The 18,913-nt window shown below is 31.5% G+C and overlaps 1 protein-coding gene across 1 annotated transcript; it reads right to left on the bottom strand.

The window, feature by feature from the left end:
- Positions 1-1,701: 1,701 nt before the first annotated feature.
- Positions 1,702-18,507, bottom strand: LOC134248068 (uncharacterized). Its single transcript, XM_062730494.1, has 10 exons — positions 18,384-18,507; positions 9,749-9,887; positions 9,048-9,194; positions 8,546-8,690; positions 6,845-6,951; positions 6,370-6,523; positions 5,033-5,946; positions 4,570-4,631; positions 3,701-3,880; positions 1,702-3,252 (listed from the first exon to the last, which is right to left on the bottom strand). The coding sequence occupies exons 1-10, from the start codon at positions 18,420-18,422 to the stop codon at positions 3,157-3,159; spliced, it is 1,983 nt and encodes a 660-aa protein (XP_062586478.1). The 5' UTR covers positions 18,423-18,507; the 3' UTR covers positions 1,702-3,156.
- Positions 18,508-18,913: the final 406 nt, after the last annotated feature.

The raw sequence follows: 18,913 nt of genomic DNA, 5'->3' as shown, positions 1-18,913 counted from the left end.
AGACAAATTTTGATCAGAAAAGCTCCCTTACATATATGCATGAGCTTTGGCGCTTTGTTTTTTCTTAGAAATACAAATAAAGAGATTGATGTCCCCTTAATTCTTTTTTGAAATTATTTGTAAGTACTTATGTTTTGACTGGGGGCTTATGGCAAGTAATATGAAACTTTCTAGACCATCTCTTTTGTTTATAAAGAAAGTTTTCATATCAATGATTTTCTTGGGAATGAATATGGGACTTTGACTGTATAAATCAACAGTATTATAGTAATAAAGACTGTACCGTAAACTATCCCTTAGCACTCATGGTTTGTGTGACGTCTTAGTATGTCATTCTTAATTAAAAGCAGCTGCCCTTTGTCATGGTTGAAACAAATAAAACAACAAATATATACCAATTAAAAAAATACACAAATATTAAAAACAGTCCCTGCAGAGCTTGTATTCTGTATATGGTAAATAAACTAAGATTTGAAATTACACAGCAATGCATGATCAAAGCATAAAAAACAAGACAGTGCTCCACTCACACTAAAGGAGGAAAAATGGGAATACTGCCATGACCAGAGTCAATGAAGCATAAAAGTAGGTCAGATGCTGCTGTTCATACATATATAGTGTTGTCTGACTATAAATAAAATATTTCCTCAAATTTCTGTTAAGTTTTCGGGATTTAAGTAAAAATTGTGAAATTTCTAAATACATGCAATAACTTAAGAATAATCTATTCTAACCACATCCCAATTATAAGCTAGAAGTAAATAATTAACTAAAACAATCCACCAAAGCATTAGATAAATATAGGTCATATGCATTGTCAGAAGCACAGTTCCAAATAAGTTTTGAACACTGTTAATAATAGTTGAGCCTTTGTTTTGCAGAAATATTGACACAGCCACAACACCCATATGATAAACAGTGATGTACACTTATGTACATGTAGCGCTCTATGGAAACAGTCATACTTTCTTAATGAATGTTGTGTGAAGAAAAAAAATATACAAACAAGTTTTAGGTAAAAATTTTAAATTAACTGGTACTTTTATCTCTATTAAGATTTTTGAGATTTGCATATAAAAGGAAAACATGTACTGTAAAGTAAACTAAAGTACTTATTTTTTTCCATGTGGTATAAATTTACACTGCAATATATTAATTTTTGTACAAATTTGTCCCAGCATTTTTATTGTCACAGTGGTAATCTATGAAATCTGAACTATTTCTACCCAAACATTAAACAATAATTGTGATCTTGTGGAAGTATGATCCCATGGAAAAAGTGTTTACAGTATAAATTCAGATTGTTTAGAAGCAATGCTGCAAGAATTTGAAATTTAAAGTAGGAAATAGACATTTCTGTTGATTGTCCATTTTTTTCGGCACTTTGATGATTTCTTAATTAGCAATGCTTATACATGTACATGTATATTGTGATATATTTAGTACCAGATAATTATTTGAAAACATAAATTATGAAAAGTTACCATAATTTTTAGACCATCTTGCTAAAAAAACACTGTATCAATATTTTATTTACATTCTTTTTTGAAAAAGAACTTTTACCAGTAATAAGTCAGACAAGAAAGTAAATTTATAGGAAATAAGGACTATAATTTTAGACAAATTGAAAACAGACAACCATTAATTAAAAATAGATTTTAAAAAATTATAGTCAGACATAAAGAATTTCTCATAAAATAAAAAACAACTAGTACATCAAAATTTCTATGGGCAAGGGACAATTCATTTCGTTGTTTATCGCAAGCACTACTAGCATTGATTTCATTTCTAAACCTTTTAAAAATGTATGTGAGACTGTAAAAAATATATGCTTTTATAAATATAACAATTTTTGTCAACATATAAACAAATATCATAAATATTAACAGATATTATGATATATATATATTCTGGTGTATATAAACAAATATGACTTATATAATAACAAATATGATATATAATTATAAACACATATCGGTAGTTACATGCATTATATAAGGAAATCAATGATAAATAAAGCCATCTCCCTGGATTTCATTAAAAATATCTAATTATTTTTGACATAGAAAAAAAAAATCTCAGACATGAACATGAAATAAAAACAAGTTAGAGTCTAATATGGGACAAAATCTCAGTTCTGCAGTTACATTTCTTCTCCTGACACACAGGCTATATGTAAATTTTTTTTTAAAGTATGTATTTGTAAATCTTTATTTATCATGTTTATTAAAGTGATATATGGCGTATTTTTGATAAGTTCAGACTAACTAAAATTAAAAAGATCATTCTATTTGTTTTGTTACTTTATGTAAAGACAGGACTTTCCTGTAAATTACACAATTTAAATCAATCGCCTTTCAGAGATATCCAAGATTATAGTTAAAACAATAACCGATTTATTTCCGATTCGAATTAAAATATCAGATACGGTTTAAAGTAAATTTAACCTATAGAAATGTGGGGATTTTTAGGATCAAAATCGGCAAAAAATTTAATCTGAACATATAGATAGCGAATGTCATCTTAATCTACACTTTATCTTGTATTTTTTTGGTCAGATATGCCACATATAGCTTTAAAGTTTGATACGATACTCATTTTTTCACTCATGTGGTACTTATGAAAGACTATAAACATTCGGCAAGACTACTTTGTTGACTTGCCTAGAGACTTAAATGACCCCAAAATTCAAATATAACCACCTTTTCTACACTATTTCAACACTAACCTTCAAAAGAAAATAGGACAAAGCTCTAAATCTGAACATAATTCATCAGAATTCCCTTTACCAATAAATGCTTAATTGTGTTGTTATTTTATAATAATTATTTAAACTTGTTGGAAAAGAGGATGAAAATGTGAGAAGTTTACACAGTATGCTAAATGTCATATTCTAAATGACAGATGGACACTAACACTTTACTCAGACCTGAGCCTTTAGGTAAGCTAAAAAAGCATATTTCTAACACACCCATAAGCCAATACAATTAATGACATCAATGGAATACAAAATTCAACTTATTGCTTCTACCTGTTCCAAAAATAAGTACTCCCTTTACCCAGTAAGTAAAAAAAATCAGCTAACAGCAAACTGAGTTTCTTTTCCCATGGATAGTAGGTCAGGCTGTTTTAAAACACATTATTAGTTTACTTTCTTCATGTCACTTGTGCACTTGTCAGAGAAGTAGAAAATTTCTCTATCATGAGCTTCTCCAAGTCATGTAACATTGTGCTTTGTTCTTGTACTTCTCTCTGAAACAAAAGACACAATTATATATATATATATATATATATATATATATATATATATATATATATAAGGGGTGTTTCAGGAAAAGTTTGATAATATCAGTAAAGTGGAAACTTTGAGATTTACTTGTATTGAACAGGTGCAGTTCTTTAATATAATGTAATTAATGTATAATGTAAATTTACAAGTAGGAATATTAAGGACTCTTAAAAATTCTTCAATTTTGTAAAAATGTTTCCATAGTGACAGTTTCCACTTTCACAGTGTTTCATTGATTTTTTTTTCTATAAGACCATTTCCCCATATGACCAACTGTAGAGAAATAGAACTAAAAATTTATAAATGTTGACCCTGTTTAATTCAAGGAGTAGAGAGACACATTATTTTTTTAACAAACATACAATTCCTCTACAGCTGACAATCTGCTTGGGAAAAATAAACATGGCTTACTTGGAGGAGGTTTAACTTTTCTCTGAGTTTGGGGTAAGGCATATAGTCATGCAGGTTTTTCTTCATGGTGTTTAGTTCTTGACTCTGGGAATGTAGACTTTTCGCAAGAGCAGTATGCTTATGCTGAAGTTGTTGATAAAAACGGAACTCTATGTTGCTCTCATTTGAGTGTTGAACAGGCTACAGTGCAAAAGAAAACCAAGTCTAAATTCATACATATACATAATATATCTATCACTTTCAGTCTATTGAAGAATTTTATTCTACACATTGCCAGATCTTTCCATCATTTAAACATGTCAAACACAATAATATGTTGAATGTTATTAATTATATAGTGTATCTTTTTATAACCGGTTACTTTAATCTTCCGAGTATTATTGAATAGTTTCCGTGTTTATTATACACAAATTGCAAACAGAATCTTTCCATCAACACATTTAAACATGTCAAACACAATAATATGTTGAATGTTATTATAACTGCAAGAGCAAATTAAAGAAAAGAAAGCAGAAATTATATCTCTGTAACACAGGTCTAAATTAGTAATTATGTTTAAAACTTTTTCAATCAATTAAACTAATCAAAACAAATTAATCCTATTTGTGAACCACTAGAGCAAGCCTAAGTAATTAAATTAGGGAAATGTGTCAATATATACATTTACAAATAACTTCAAAATTATTTAATTCGTATTTACTATGAAAAATGTGTTTTAATTTATTGATAATAATTATAACTGCAAGAGCAAATTAAAGAAAAGAAAGCAGAAATTATATCTCTGTACATGTATTTGTTTACATTTAATCCCATCTTAAGTAATTTATTGATAATACCTATTAAACATGCTAAACAAAGTCTTAACTTACAGAATCACTAGGGATGGGTGATTTTTGTGAGGAAATGGTCGGTGACTGGACTTGGGTCAGTTCTGCAAATAAATATTGACATTCTTAATATTGTTCCCAATATATTATAAAACTGAAGAGCAACAAGGAACACAAAAGTCTAGCCAATACCTGTAATCTTTATTCATAAGCACAGTTATTCTAGAAAATTAACAATTTGCATAATTTAGACCATTTCTTCAGGAAGGCACAGTTTCCAACATGACAAATTAACCATATTCATGGCTTTTAAGTTTTAACACAAAGGGGTCGTGTATTTTGAGGGAAAAGGTATCATGATATATCATAAACATGTACACTGCATGTATCTTTTCAAATATAATTATCAAGATTTTTTTCAAGCATTTCCGCTGACTGGTTTTTAGAGCCTTTGGATAAAGTTTCATCACTATCACAGTCTTATTAATACATCTAAATATTTTACCTCCAATTCTTGTTAAGCAATCCCCTTCGTTTTCATGTAATGGAGTTGAGTCTTTGAAATGTTCACCCATGTTTAACGTACTGCTGCCCCTTTTTTCCGCTGGACATAACCTTGTTGAGGAATCATTGACTATAGAGAGATGAGGAGAGCTTGCACAGTTACTGCTTATTTCACAATTTAACGAACTTGTTGAGGACACAATTGGAAAAAACTGAGAAACCTGGCTCATGAAATGCTGTTTATTTACAGCAGAATTATCTCCCCCTGCTGATAAAGCTGAAGACAGCTTCCCAGCAGGTGGCGCTTCAGTCACTCTTTGGCAGACGAGGTCATCATCAATAATATCCAGAGAGACATTTTCCTTTTCTGTAACACTAATACAGCTATTAAAGTCAGTTAATCCTTTACAAAACTTATCAAAGTTTGTTGATTCATCTTCTGTTTCTAGAAGCTGATAACCTTTCTTCACATGTCTAGACATTTCAATTTCTGACAGAAGAGTACCATTCTGTGACATATTCTCTATCATTGCACATTTATCTAGTGTCCCTTTTTCCTGATTAGGCCCTATAAGAAGGCTTTTTAACAGTGGGAGTGATTCCTTCTTCAGGGAGTATTTGCTGTCAGATAAACCTTCTTTGTGTGGGCTAGCACTAGCCACTGTGATCCCTGGGATTGTATCACTGCCACTTGGGCTCAGAGTGTCTATGCTGCTTTTTGATCCCAGCAGTTCATCAGAGATCCCGTCAGTGATGGCTGGGGAATGGCTAGCATCTGATGCTGTTGATAACATGTCAGTGTCACTGTTTTCCTCATTGAAGCTCTTCTCTTGAAGTGTCACACTTTTGGTTGCTGCTATTAAGGCTCTCACCCTCTTCCCCTGCTCCTCCAACAGGACCTGCCCCTCATCATCACTGAAATTATTAAAATTCATAAAATGCCACAGAACAGTATAGCAGATACTGGTGTACATAAATTGGCGTATTCAAAATTTAGCGCAATCAAGGGGTATAGAGTTGTTGGCGTAATCATAATGGTAATGAATTAACGCTACACGTATCAATGCCATGTTTTGTAAAAGTAAATGATTCCTTAGCAGCATTTATGAATTAGCACATTCTTTTCCGCGCCAAAGCTGCTATAATATGAAGCCAGCTTTTTTTAAGTACACATACAATAAATTGTAGAGAAGATGTGTTTTTATGCATAAATTATTCAAATATAGTCAAACTTCAGATTCAAGATATTCAAGGATTTATCATATTGCTAGATATCTGAGGATTAAAGATATTGGTGTTCACCTGCACATGTAGAGTGTTAGTGTCTTATGAACTGACCTAATATGCTGGTTTAAGCTGACGATGAAGAGATTTTTCTTGGTCCAGGCGTCCTTGACTATGACAGACCTGGCTTTGATATATTTCTCTGGACCACAGCCATTCACTGAGCTGACCCTGAACACTGTACACGGAATCTCATCATCTGTCATAACTGACAAACACACACACAAATTAGAAATGCAGACCTTGATGAACATGTATTTTGATTAATATGGCATTTCATAGATATATAAAACTCTAAACAATGACATCAAGACATTCTCTTGGTTTATTCCAAAGATTGGTCAAAAGAATAGATATATCATTCATATACTGTATGAGCAAAATATGAAGCACACATTTGAAATATTTGTTCAGACGACCTTATCATTAAAATCTCTTTAGATTACATAACTATGGTACTGAATAATTTAATATTTTAAATAAATGAAATAAAAATTTAAAAAAATATAGATCTACATGTAGAGCTTACTTTTCATGTGACTGCAGGCAATGTCCTTCAAATCATTCTTGTTGACAAGGTCATACACTGACATTCCAATGTGCTCATTTGGCATCACTCCCACTACCAAGGCAATTCTGTGTTATTAAAAAGATTATATTAAATAAAGTTAGTCGATGATTCAACTAATTATTGCACATTTATATCAAATAAATTCTTGAATTGCTATGGAGAAATACAACAACTGTGTGCAGGAAATCTTGCACCACAAAATTTACATTACAGGATCTGTACAGTAGTGTTATGGTCAAAGACTAAAAAATATATAAAGCCAAAATACTCTCAGCTATGAAAGTATTTACTACAAATATTTTTTTGAAAAGTGCTTGAAGACTAAGTGAACTAAACACAAAACAGGAATTGTGAGATTGTAGTCATAGTGAAGATCAAAGAAAAAACAATTTCACAGTAGAATAGCTGTCGCGAATATGTACGAGGGCTGTTCAAAAATTACGCGGACTTGTTGCACAGAAAAAATATTTGATGACATAATTGGGCAAAATGTCACACATAATATAAAAGAATCTTTACTTATATGGTCTTCAAAATTTCATATCAAAATGTTGTAAATTGGTATCAATTTTGAGTGATTTTTCAGGACATATCATTAAGTCACGGAGCAGCAAAATCTTCGACGTCCCAGGTATTATAATAAAATATGTGACTGAGCTTTCATTTTCTCAACATTTTTCCAAGAGTACCTGTACAGTTTGAGTTACCTTATTTTCTCAACATCCAAACACCATTTCTTGTCAAGCTTAAAATCTATTAAACAAGTAAAGAATATTTTTTATTATTCTGAGATAAAGTGTGATATTAGTGACTCTAAATCACGTTCTTTACAGTCTGGATACAGTTTTCGTCGATAATCTTCCTCCCGTCCTCCCGTATAGCCTTTTTACATAGGTCTCTAACGGTCTAAAATTTCAATTTGCTATTTGTGGACGAATTTCACGAATACCCTAGTTTACTACATGTTTTATTATGCATATTTTGGATCTATGTTGTCGATATCTCGAGCATTACACATAATTTAACAAAAGTGTGGTGCGCCGCCAATTCAGGAGACGTCATTTTCACAGTCGTTTTCACGGGAATCGCATCAGAGAAAAATCACTCTATTTCTCTTAGTACTTCAAATATCATGCCAGAAATCTAAATACATAAAAATAGAACAATTTAGATACACTTGAGAAAATTGTCGAAAAATATTGCAAATTATAGAAAATAAATGAGTTAAATTTTGGATTCCACATGCTTTTGCTTCAAATTTTTTGTCGTGCTCCGTACCTCTCCATCAGCTATATCAACATACCGATAATTTTAGTAGAATTTTTTTTAAATACAAAAATTTTGCCAAAAATTTGTTTGAATCTTTAAGATACATATTTCTGTGAATTTTCATAACTATACGACTTCTGTAAGAATAAATGATAGCACAGTCCGCGTAATTTTTGAACGGCCCTCATATTAGACAGAGTGCATGTATTTTAGTGTAAAGTTAAAAACATATATCTTAATCAATGTCTTTGAAACTGACTACATGTAATTGCAGTGTGATGGACAGACAGAGATGAAAAGACAGAAGACAGGAGATGAACATGATAAACACAATAGATACATTTAAAATTTGCAAACATAAAATTGATCATGAATGAGAGATTAGAGCACCTGTGATCCTGATACCAGAGCTTGCCATCCATTGCATGCTGGGATACCCACTCTGGATTGTCGTTATCCTCCAGAGCCTGCATATTGAGTAAGGCCTGGCGTGCCACTGGGAGACAAACACCTACCAGCCAACTCTCGTTTAAAACTTTAAAAAAAAATCAATATTTTTTTTTTCATTTTGACATTAATATTTTGAACATTGTATAATAAATTTTCTTAGCCTTAATGAACCAAAGTCTCAAGAAAAGAAAAATATTCTGACAGGCCAGGTTTATAAAACCCGACACAGGCATCCTTGTGTATATCAAGTTACTTATTTATATTTAAGGGAAGATAATTAAGGAAGAAGGGTCTGACTCATTAGAAAACTTAACATTAAGAGGAAAGTTAGAACCATTAGTTCTACAAAAAAATTTACATTTACACCATTAAAAGACTGAAAGATAAATTAATAATCCTTTCATAACCATAAACATTTGCAGATTTATAATGGAGCCCATACCTGATCTGTCCTTCTTCTTGTCATGTGTGTGAAAATAAACATGGCCATTGATTCTCATTTCCTCATACTTTGGTGTATTCCCTGATACATGATTCAAGTTCTGCATTCTCACAAAGAATGACCTCTTAACTTTTCTGGATGAGTGCACTGAAAAACAATAATTGAATGTGGAATAGTTTCAAATTTTCCAAAAAAAAAAAAATATTGTACAAAGTGGTTCGTACCAGTAAATGTAAAAGTCAAACTTATCTAATCCAACATGTTCTAGCTGGCAGAAAAATTTTGTGTCAGAGAAGACATAGTACTGTGTCAGATTGCTGAGTATAAAAAATATGGAAAATAGTACAAATTACAATTCATGTAATGCCTGTATGGGGGTCATAATAAAACAAATTACAATTCATGTAATGCCTGTACGGGGGTCATAATAATGGTTGGAATTCACAGTGAAACTGATTGTACAAGTGTTAGATTAGAAAGTTTTTTTCCTGTGCATGTCTTTATCTAAGTCAGCACCATTACCGCAGTCTTCACTCCTCAAATTATTTGAAAACAGTTCATTTTTTCATGTAGGACCAACTATAAGCTCTTTTCAGGTACCTAAACCCTTGCAAAAGTCTGTGTCACATTATTTTACAATACCTGATACATGTAAAGTCAATATACTAATTATACTTAAAATAGATGTAACTCCTCTGTACCTGGAATATAGGTTTTGTTGTCCTCATTGTTTTGTTCTGTGGTATAATGGAAATTGCTGTCCTGATTAAACTGTAATTTAAACAGTTCCACATCATCCTTGTGTAATATCTTGTTAATTGGGCTTCCCAACACATCCACCTGAAACAGTTGCTTCAAAATCATTGACCAGACAACACCATGTATTAATGATAGAAATTTCTTTCCATCTAATGTAAATTGGTAATATTAATTAAGAAGTAACTGGGTTTATTGGTTTTGAATTTAAATATGATACACTTAGACTAGCATTATTTATAAATTGGGTTACCTACACATCCTAAAAAATAAGATTTGAAAGTCTCATACAGATGAAAAGAATAAATGTTTTATTGTGTAAATTGTAGTGTTATATTGTAACTGCATGTAATTCAAATCACGTGCACATAGGTGTTGGAAGTGGGTCACTCAGGGTATAGAGAGGGGGCTTACCCCCCCCCCCTGCCCTTCCAATAATAAAGCCATTGGAAAATGAGGTTTAGTTCCCAAATATTTTTTTTTTTGGTTGCTTAAACCCCCCCCCCCAAAAAAAAAAAAAAAATTAGCCCACAACTTTCAATTTGCTTCTGACCCCTATGTACTGTTACTATTATTTATTGATTAGGACTCAATCAGTATAACTCAGCATGCCTAATTGATACCAAAATTAATTAGAATTCCTTTTACCAGGTTTGGGGGAAACGTAAATACCGCTATAATAGTGATATATCACTATTCTAGTGAAATTCCGCTATATTTTCAGCCGTATTTACCCTCAATATCATCAAATAACATGCTTGCTGTTGAAAGCGCAATTCATAATGGGTATAAAAATGGACAATAATTGGCATCCTTACATATTATGAATTTTATTTAATTTTCTGCCAATGCGTTTAATAATGCGAACACACTTTGTAAAACGGAAGTTACATTTTTAACCTAGCAACCAGCGATTGTGGCAGTATTCAAAAAAGACTGAATTCCAATTTTTCTCACACATGTGCAGAAAATAATGCTTGTAATAATTTTCAATCTGCATTGAAGGAGGTTTGTCGAATTTACAATAGAAAAGACAATCTTGATCTGCATGGTTACAGGTATGGAGGCCCGTTGTGACAAATGCTAAAAGCCCATTTCATGTAAACTTTATTTTGGTAGAACCGATATGTCTCGTCTAAATGCAATAAATCGTAAACAATCTATACGCTGACACTTCTTCAGGTTATATATATCCATATTCAGGGGTTTCTACCCCCCACCCCCCACCACACATCTTTTTCAAACAATAATTACCATTTACTGTTGAAAATGTTCAATGAATAGCTGGATGCCCCCTCCCCAATTTTTTTGTTGTAGCATATAGTTCAATAATGGTAAGTTGGTAATGTATGATAAAGTATTCATTTTGGTTGTGAAACGAAGTTGGAACCTAACACCCAGCCCCCCCCCCCAATAGGATTTTCTGTATTTAAAATTCCTTCCAATTTCCAACGTTTTTTAACCCTTTGTGTGCTGACTTGTTTTACGCGAGCTGTAACCTCAGGACTGAGTTGTTTTGTAATATCAACAAAATTATCACAATGGTGTACTAAAATGCAAATATCTAAAATTGTTGACAACCAATTTGCTTGAAATTTGGCAAATATTTAGCAAATGTTGTGTTTTATTAATTGATAATTTTTTTTTTTAAATCTGATATTTTATGTTGCCATGGAAACCAAATTTTCAAAAAAAATATATTTTAAAATGATTTTGTAGCTTTTTAACTATATTTTTCAAAGAAAATATTGCACTTTGATGAAAAAAATAAACCAATTGCTTTAAAATTCAATTTTAGATTTAATATTATGTAAAAAAAAATTTTAATTTAAACAATAACTCAATGATAAAGTCAATGTTTTATATACCGTTATGTTGTGAAAAGTCATTGTATACTTATCTGAGTAAGAGATATATTCATGTAGGTTTAAGTGAATTCTGATTTAAGTTAATGGATTTTTTTCAGATTTTAACTAAAAAGAGTATAAATTGAAGATTCAATTAGCCTGTAAATATAAAACCAGAGATTATTTTAAGAAATATTGGCAAATTATATAAGAAAGTATGATCATCAAAGAATATGCAATTTTCGAGGTCAGGAAATCCTAGAGCAAATTGGCACAACAATGAACTAATTGCTGTTACTAGTATTCATTTTCAAATTAAAGCAGTCAATATGTTAAATAAATAAAAAAAATTAAAATAACATTAATTACACAAGTTATTGAGGTCTTATTTTCTAATGACTGGCCATCTAACAGCCCTAAATCTACTCTAGTAATTCTCAAATCACTTTAAGTTTTTTTTATTGTGCTTTTATTGAAGAATATGCGATTCTCCGTGTTATCTGTATTGTAAACATATTCATAAACTTTCCTCCCACAATACTTCTCACTCTGTAAGAAATGTGGCATTTATTTTAGAAGTTTTATTCCTAGCTGGCAACAATAATTGCCGGCAGGAAAACTAGAATTTTAAATTTTAGAAATTTAAGCACCATTAACAGTCATTTATAATGGTTTTCAAAATTTACTTCATTGTGGTAACTGGTGAAATCAGTTTTGATTTTTTTTTCAATTGATTTTAGTTAATGATGGTTGACAGATATGTAATATCAATCAATGTATTATGAAATACTTTTAAGTTTATGCAAGTGTAATGGTATGGTTGTAGGCCTATAGTAAGCTCAGTCAGTAATTAAAAGCATCTGACCAGTGATGCAGGGGTCCCTTCTTCAATTCACGGTCCAGTTGTGCATTGTCTCCTTCCTTGTTACATATTTGATGCTATTGACCCCTCTGGATTTGCAAGTGAAAGTCCTGTCAGGGACTTAGAATTCGATTTGTGTCTGCAAGGATGAAGATAATTTTAAGGAAGGATATGTAATGGTTGTGCTATGGGTGTCAACCTGGGTAGCTCATTCAATAGAGCACCTGACTAGTGAAGCAGGGTTCCTGGGTTCAATTCCTGGTCCAACCACACATTTTCTCCTTTCCTGTTACACAAGTTTTGAATGTGCCTGAATTTTTACTTCAACATAAAATATTATTCTTAATGATGAAATACATTTTATTTCCACCATGGGATTTCTTTGTATTCTTAGTAACTATTCACATTTTCATATTTAAAAATAAACATATCTTTGGAGACCAAAAAGTAATCTTTGTTGATAAATAACTTTATAGGAATTTGCATTTTTGCAAAATTTTCCTGACCATCATTAGAAAAAATTATCGCAGTAAATCTGAGCTTTTTTACTGTATTCATTCAGGCATATATGATTATCTCTTATATCAAATGTTCCTATCTTACATATCTAGAAGGGATGGAATGTAGAAGCATCTTGGGCCTTATAAACTTGTAAACTAGAGGACATATTACATATTAATAGGTAAAAACATGTACAGTGTGTACTTTTGAGTTTAAGAGGTGAAGTACAATTTCTATCACCCAGTCTTTATTGTAATTTATTGAACAGATGTACATGCAAGTCCATACAATTCACAAATTACTCATTCTAAAGACTCTGATCTTCTTCTTATGCCTAAAAAAAATGACTATTCATCTTATGCCCTGTTCACACGACAAGTTTAATTCGCAGTAAATTAATGCGAAGTAAACTAATGCGAATCAAATTAATGCGAATTAAATTGCGTTCACACGACAGCTAATGCGAAGTAAACTAATGCAAATAAAAATTTTACTTCTACAGTCAGGCATAAGTAAGTCTATTATGACGTCATTTGTAAATCACATCATGTATGCAGAGCCATCCATTTGATTCATCATGTAGTGGCTACAGGTATTCATTGATTTTAGTGATTAACATACTTTGCCTCAATTTTTGAACCAAATATAGCACAAATACCTATATCTAACCACCAACACGTGTCCTGTGACTAAATTTTGGCTTTACGCATGCGTCAAAATTTAATTCGAATTAGCTTCGCTTAGCGTTAACACAGAGCTAATGCGAAGTAATTTAATGTGCAGTAACCTAATTCGAATTAAACTAATTTGCATTAAATTTTCCGTGTGAACGCTAAGCGAAGCAAATTCGCATTAACTTTATGTTCAATTCAAATTAAACTCTCTGTGTGAACAGGGCATTAATTTTAAACTGTAGAGTTACCATTTATTTAACCAGTGAATTTTATAATTTTGAGTGTGCATGTATAGGTTGGGGCAGTCTCACTGTTTTTGGTTTTGATAAAATAGAAATAAAAAGTAGGGGAAATGTACAATTTAATCCACATGCATGCTTCATTCAAGCAAAAGTCTATTTTAAAGAAAAAGAAAATGTCTGATACATAAACTTATACTTGATTTAGAAAAAAAAAATTCTGATACACGTACCAATTATTTTCACTTAGTAATTAGGTTCCATGCAAAATAGAGTATGTAAAAGCCTTGAAGAAATCTAACTCTAAGATACCAAAGATCCCGGAACATATTTTGGTTTTGAAATTATTGAGAGTCTATATTATAATGATTAATCCTCATCAAGGAAATAAAAATGGTATTTTTATTACTTACTGAAATAAAACAAATACCACAGTTTAAACAAATGACAGTCATTTCAGGGAAAATCAGCACTTCAAAAATTTTTCATTACTTTTTACCATTTTCATGTATATGCACATGTTTGAATGCATCTTTTCTGAAACATTATGTTTTTTTGTTCTTCTCAATACCATCTGGATTTTTTAAAGTAAACTTCACTTTTAGTGTAGAGAACTAGTTTACATTTGAAGACACTAGAAAATATCAAGTTTAATTATTTTTTCAATTTTAAATAAAAATTTTATAATATATCATATATACTGTTATAAAAAAATATTTGAAAGTTTTCCCAAATAGATGGGAAAAAAGCAGCTTTAAACCAGAAATTTAAGGTGTAATTAGGACCACTTAATTGACTCTTTTAAATTCATATTGTATACTGTATATTTCGAATACCTTCCTGCATCATGAATTAATTTTGCTTCATCACAAAATATGTTGATGGATATATATTCTCTATATATCTCTTTTGCACTTCCTTATTAATGCAATCACTCATCGGAAAATTTTTTGCTACAGTGTTCAAGGCCCTCCACATTTATTTTTTTTTATTAGGTGAAACCTTTTTTTATCTTTCAACATTTTTTAAATGGGTCTTTAGATTAAAAAAAAATATTTGTTTATTCATTGTTAAAAAAAAAAAAATACTCTTAATTGACAAGATGTTTCAATTTTTTTTTTTTTTTTTTTTTTTTTGCAAACCTTTATTTCAAAGCAAAGCAGAAAAACGTCTGTGACTTGCCAGGTTCAATCTCGTGCATTATTGTTTTCATTTAGACGATGTAATGTATGTCTACTTACAAAACCCCAAATAAACAAATAATAACCACATTATGCCCAAAATATAAAACTTTACCGACCATATAAGCTCTCGATATGCTTCAGACTGAAATTCTGTAGCATGTGCACCCTACTTTCGTTTTAACAGGAAGAACTTCGCAAGGTTAAGGTCAAGTCAAGTTAACCAAAGTTTTTCTGCTAAAATGTCGACAATTTCTGTGTAATTTTATGTCTACTAGCTCAAATTTATTAGAATTATTGATATTTAACTATTCTGGGGATTTATTTCTTTATTTTTCATTATGTTAGAGCTAGTTAGTAGATATTTATTACATGCGCGTTTTTTCCCTGTTTCCAAAAATAGCGGACTGACTTTCATCGTAACAAACGCCAACACCTTCACTTGAAATCACAATTTCAAAAATAATTCGCATATTTTCACATCTTAATTACCTATTTTTCAATGTATTATGGTTTTATAATGCATATTGATAGATTCTTAGTAATTCACAACTCATTTATACGTTTTATACAACGTTTTATGTTACGAAGCGCTAATTCCACACTCAGACCCAATAATTATATTGGGTTCCCGCACGGTAGCGTTTGTGACGTCAGACCCAATATATTGGGTTCCCGCACACAAAGGGTTAAAGTCTTTTTTTCTGTTTTCTGGCTACTAACTAACCCCACCCCCCCAAACACACACACACTACGTATATGTAATGGTTTATTCATGGGTTGCATTTTTATCCAACTAAAATTACACAAAATATAGCTGTAATTAAAAAAACATGTTTGGATTAGTGGCAAAGGACACTACGGATTATGACACAATGCCTTATATTTGGATATTATATTGTAGAAAGAGATCGATAGCAAACCATTTACTAAACGTTATGGTAAACCTGATGACTTCACTTTTTCTACCGTCAACTTCCTTTATTTACATGTATGTATGAATTACCATTCCTACCTGCATATGGATTTATAAACACCTCACGGTTGATTCAGTGCGCATGGACATTTTCTTTGTACGACAATATGTAAAACGAAACAGGATTCTGACAAACAAGTTGATGAATTATTTAAAAGGGTCTACCATCTTGCATGAAGTCAACACCCTGCAAATTTCATAGTCAATCCTCTGACCTCATGTGCAAACACAATCTGTTGTATATTGAATGCATGTTGACTGACGTATTTATTACAAATTGTTAAGCCATTATTTTAATACTAAATTGACTTCGAATATTTCCGTTTATACGATCATGACAAAGAGCAAAAGGCAGTGTGACCGGTCGACAGGGGATGCTTACTTACGCATGGCTTCTGATTTCAAAGGTTCGTGTTTGATGTGCTCAAAATTTATATTATTTCAATGTCCTTTTGAGCTTAATTACTGCCTTTTTCTTCGTATGTCATTGTTAGAGCTAGATCGTACAAAATCTATACTGTAAGATGTCACTTCCACATGTACAGGTAATCCCATGCAAGAATAATTCGAGTGTCTTTCCGGAATAAAATAATCGTTTGAACTTGTCATTTTACCATAAAAAGAAAAGTATAACACTTGTGATAACCTGAAGAAGTATCAGCGTATAGATTGTTTACGATTTATTGCATTTAGACGAGACATATCGGTTCTACCAAAATAAAGTTTACATGAAATGGGCTTTTAGCATTTGTCACAACGGGCCTCCATACCTGTAACCATGCAGATCAAGATTGTCTTTTCTATTGTACATTCGACAAACCTCCTTCAATGCAGATTGAAAATTATTACAATTAAGCATTAATTTCTGCACATGTGTGAGAAAAATTGGAATTCAGTCTTTTTTGAATACTGCCACAATCGCTGGTTGCTATGTTAAAAATGTAACTTCCGTTTTACAAAGTGTGTTCGCATTATTAAACGCATCAGCAGAAAATTAAATAAAATTCATAATATGTAAGGGTGCCAATTATTGTCCATTTTTATACCCATCTTGAATTGCCCTTTAAACAGCAAGCATGTTATTTGATGATATTGAGGGTAAATACGGCTGAAAATATAGCGGAATTTCACTATAATAGTGATATACCACTATTATAGCGGAATTTACGTTTCCCCCCAACCTGTTTACTTGAACTCTTTGGTAAATGCACATTTTCAATACTGACTGACTTTAATAACTGCTCCATACCACTCAGCTATTAAATTATTGACCTCTTGAAAAATGTCACATAAAATTTCCTTACAAAGGCAATCTAGCAGGAAATCATGTTTTTTTTATTCTTTAATTGCACATATCTTCCTTCACATCCAAACAAGACTTCTGAAAACTTTAATTAAATGAACTTCATCATTAAATCATCTTCTAAAAGATAAAAAAACCCTATGGAACCAGGTGCATCCAGAGTAGATTAGTTTTACTATATATTTTTAGTAAACAACAGTCATTTAATTATCCTCTAATTTTTTTTATTAACAAGAGATGTTTGTAAAACACTTATGCCCCCCTCCCCCCAAATTTGAATTTTTCCAAGTCAAAAAGGGCAAAAATGGCGCAACTGTACCAAAAACAGAATTTGATCTAAATATTAAAATTCATCTGATAAATCTGTACACAAAATTTCATTTCAGTATGTGCAACGGTTGCCTAGAAAATATACGGAAACTGCAAATAACTGGAATTTTTCTAAGTCTAAGGGGTATAACTCTGTCAAAAATGGTGCAATCACACACAAAACAGATCTTGACCTAGATATTTATCTGATAAATCTGTACATTAAATTTCATTTCAGTATATGCAACAGTTGCCAAGAAAATGAATGGAGACTGCAAATAATTGAAATTTTTCTAAGTCCAAGGAGCATAACTCTGTCAAAAATAGTGCGATCGTACCCAAAACAGAACTTGATCTAGATATGCATCTGATATACCGGTATCTGTATACCAAATTTCATTTTAGTATGTGCAACGGTTGCCAAGAAAATGAACGGAAACTGCAAATAATTGGAATTTTTCTAAGTCCAAGGGGCATAACTCTGTCAAAAATGGTGCGATCGTATCCAAAACAAAACTTGACCTAGATATGCATCTGATATATCTGTATACCAAATTTCATTTCAGTATGTGCAACGGTTGTGAAGAAAATGAACGGATACTAAGTGGACCAACAGACCGACAGACAACAGCAAAGCAATATGCCATCCCTTCTTCGAAGGGGGGCATAATTATCATGTTTTCATTACCTGGAGCCAGCCAAGTTGTTGTGTGAGAGATTCGGACATGTACAGTATAGTCCCACATTCTGACACAATAAGCAAGGATCCATGAGCAACCTAAAATTACAGAGCCAAAAAAGTTGTGTAATATATACCAGTACATGTACATGAATTAAAAAAAATCTTAACACCCCTTTACCCATTTTAAAAGGTTAAATCATGTTTCACAACGTAAATCATAATTTATGGTAACTTTTTCTAGGTATTTTTGTTACATGACTCTATTATCATCAATATACATGATGTACTCCCAAAAATTTTAGCCTGATATTTTTACCATTACATTAATGTCAAAACAAAATTATTTTGTTTTGCTACCAACCAGCTAAATTAGGGCCAGCAGACCCATAAACTGTGACAGTCAATGATTAACCAAAACTTAGCATGTATCTTTATAATTACCGATTCCAAGAACTCTTCAGTTACTGAATCTTTCAAGAAAGATGGCAGAACACAATTCAAGTTTCTCTTCTTTAAACCTACAAGAGAAAGTAACC

This window comes from Saccostrea cucullata, unplaced genomic scaffold, assembly GCF_032062105.1.
Source record: "Saccostrea cucullata isolate Sc308-1 unplaced genomic scaffold, CSIRO_AGI_Scuc_v1 ctg502, whole genome shotgun sequence".
NCBI lineage: Eukaryota > Metazoa > Mollusca > Bivalvia > Ostreida > Ostreidae > Saccostrea > Saccostrea cuccullata.
Note: the sequence above shows the minus strand (reverse complement) of the source record. Positions and strands in the feature narration are given on the sequence as shown.

Coding starts and splice junctions, on each gene's coding strand:
- LOC134248068 (XM_062730494.1), bottom strand. CDS start 18,422: ATGTCCGAATCTCTCACACAACAACTTGGCTGGCTCCAG. Junction 9,195..9,748: donor CAACAAAACCTATATTCCAG/GTACAGAGGAGT, acceptor ATTGTTTTTCAG/TGCACTCATCCAGAAAAGTT. Junction 5,947..6,369: donor AGCTTAAACCAGCATATTAG/GTCAGTTCATAA, acceptor TAATAATTTCAG/TGATGATGAGGGGCAGGTCC.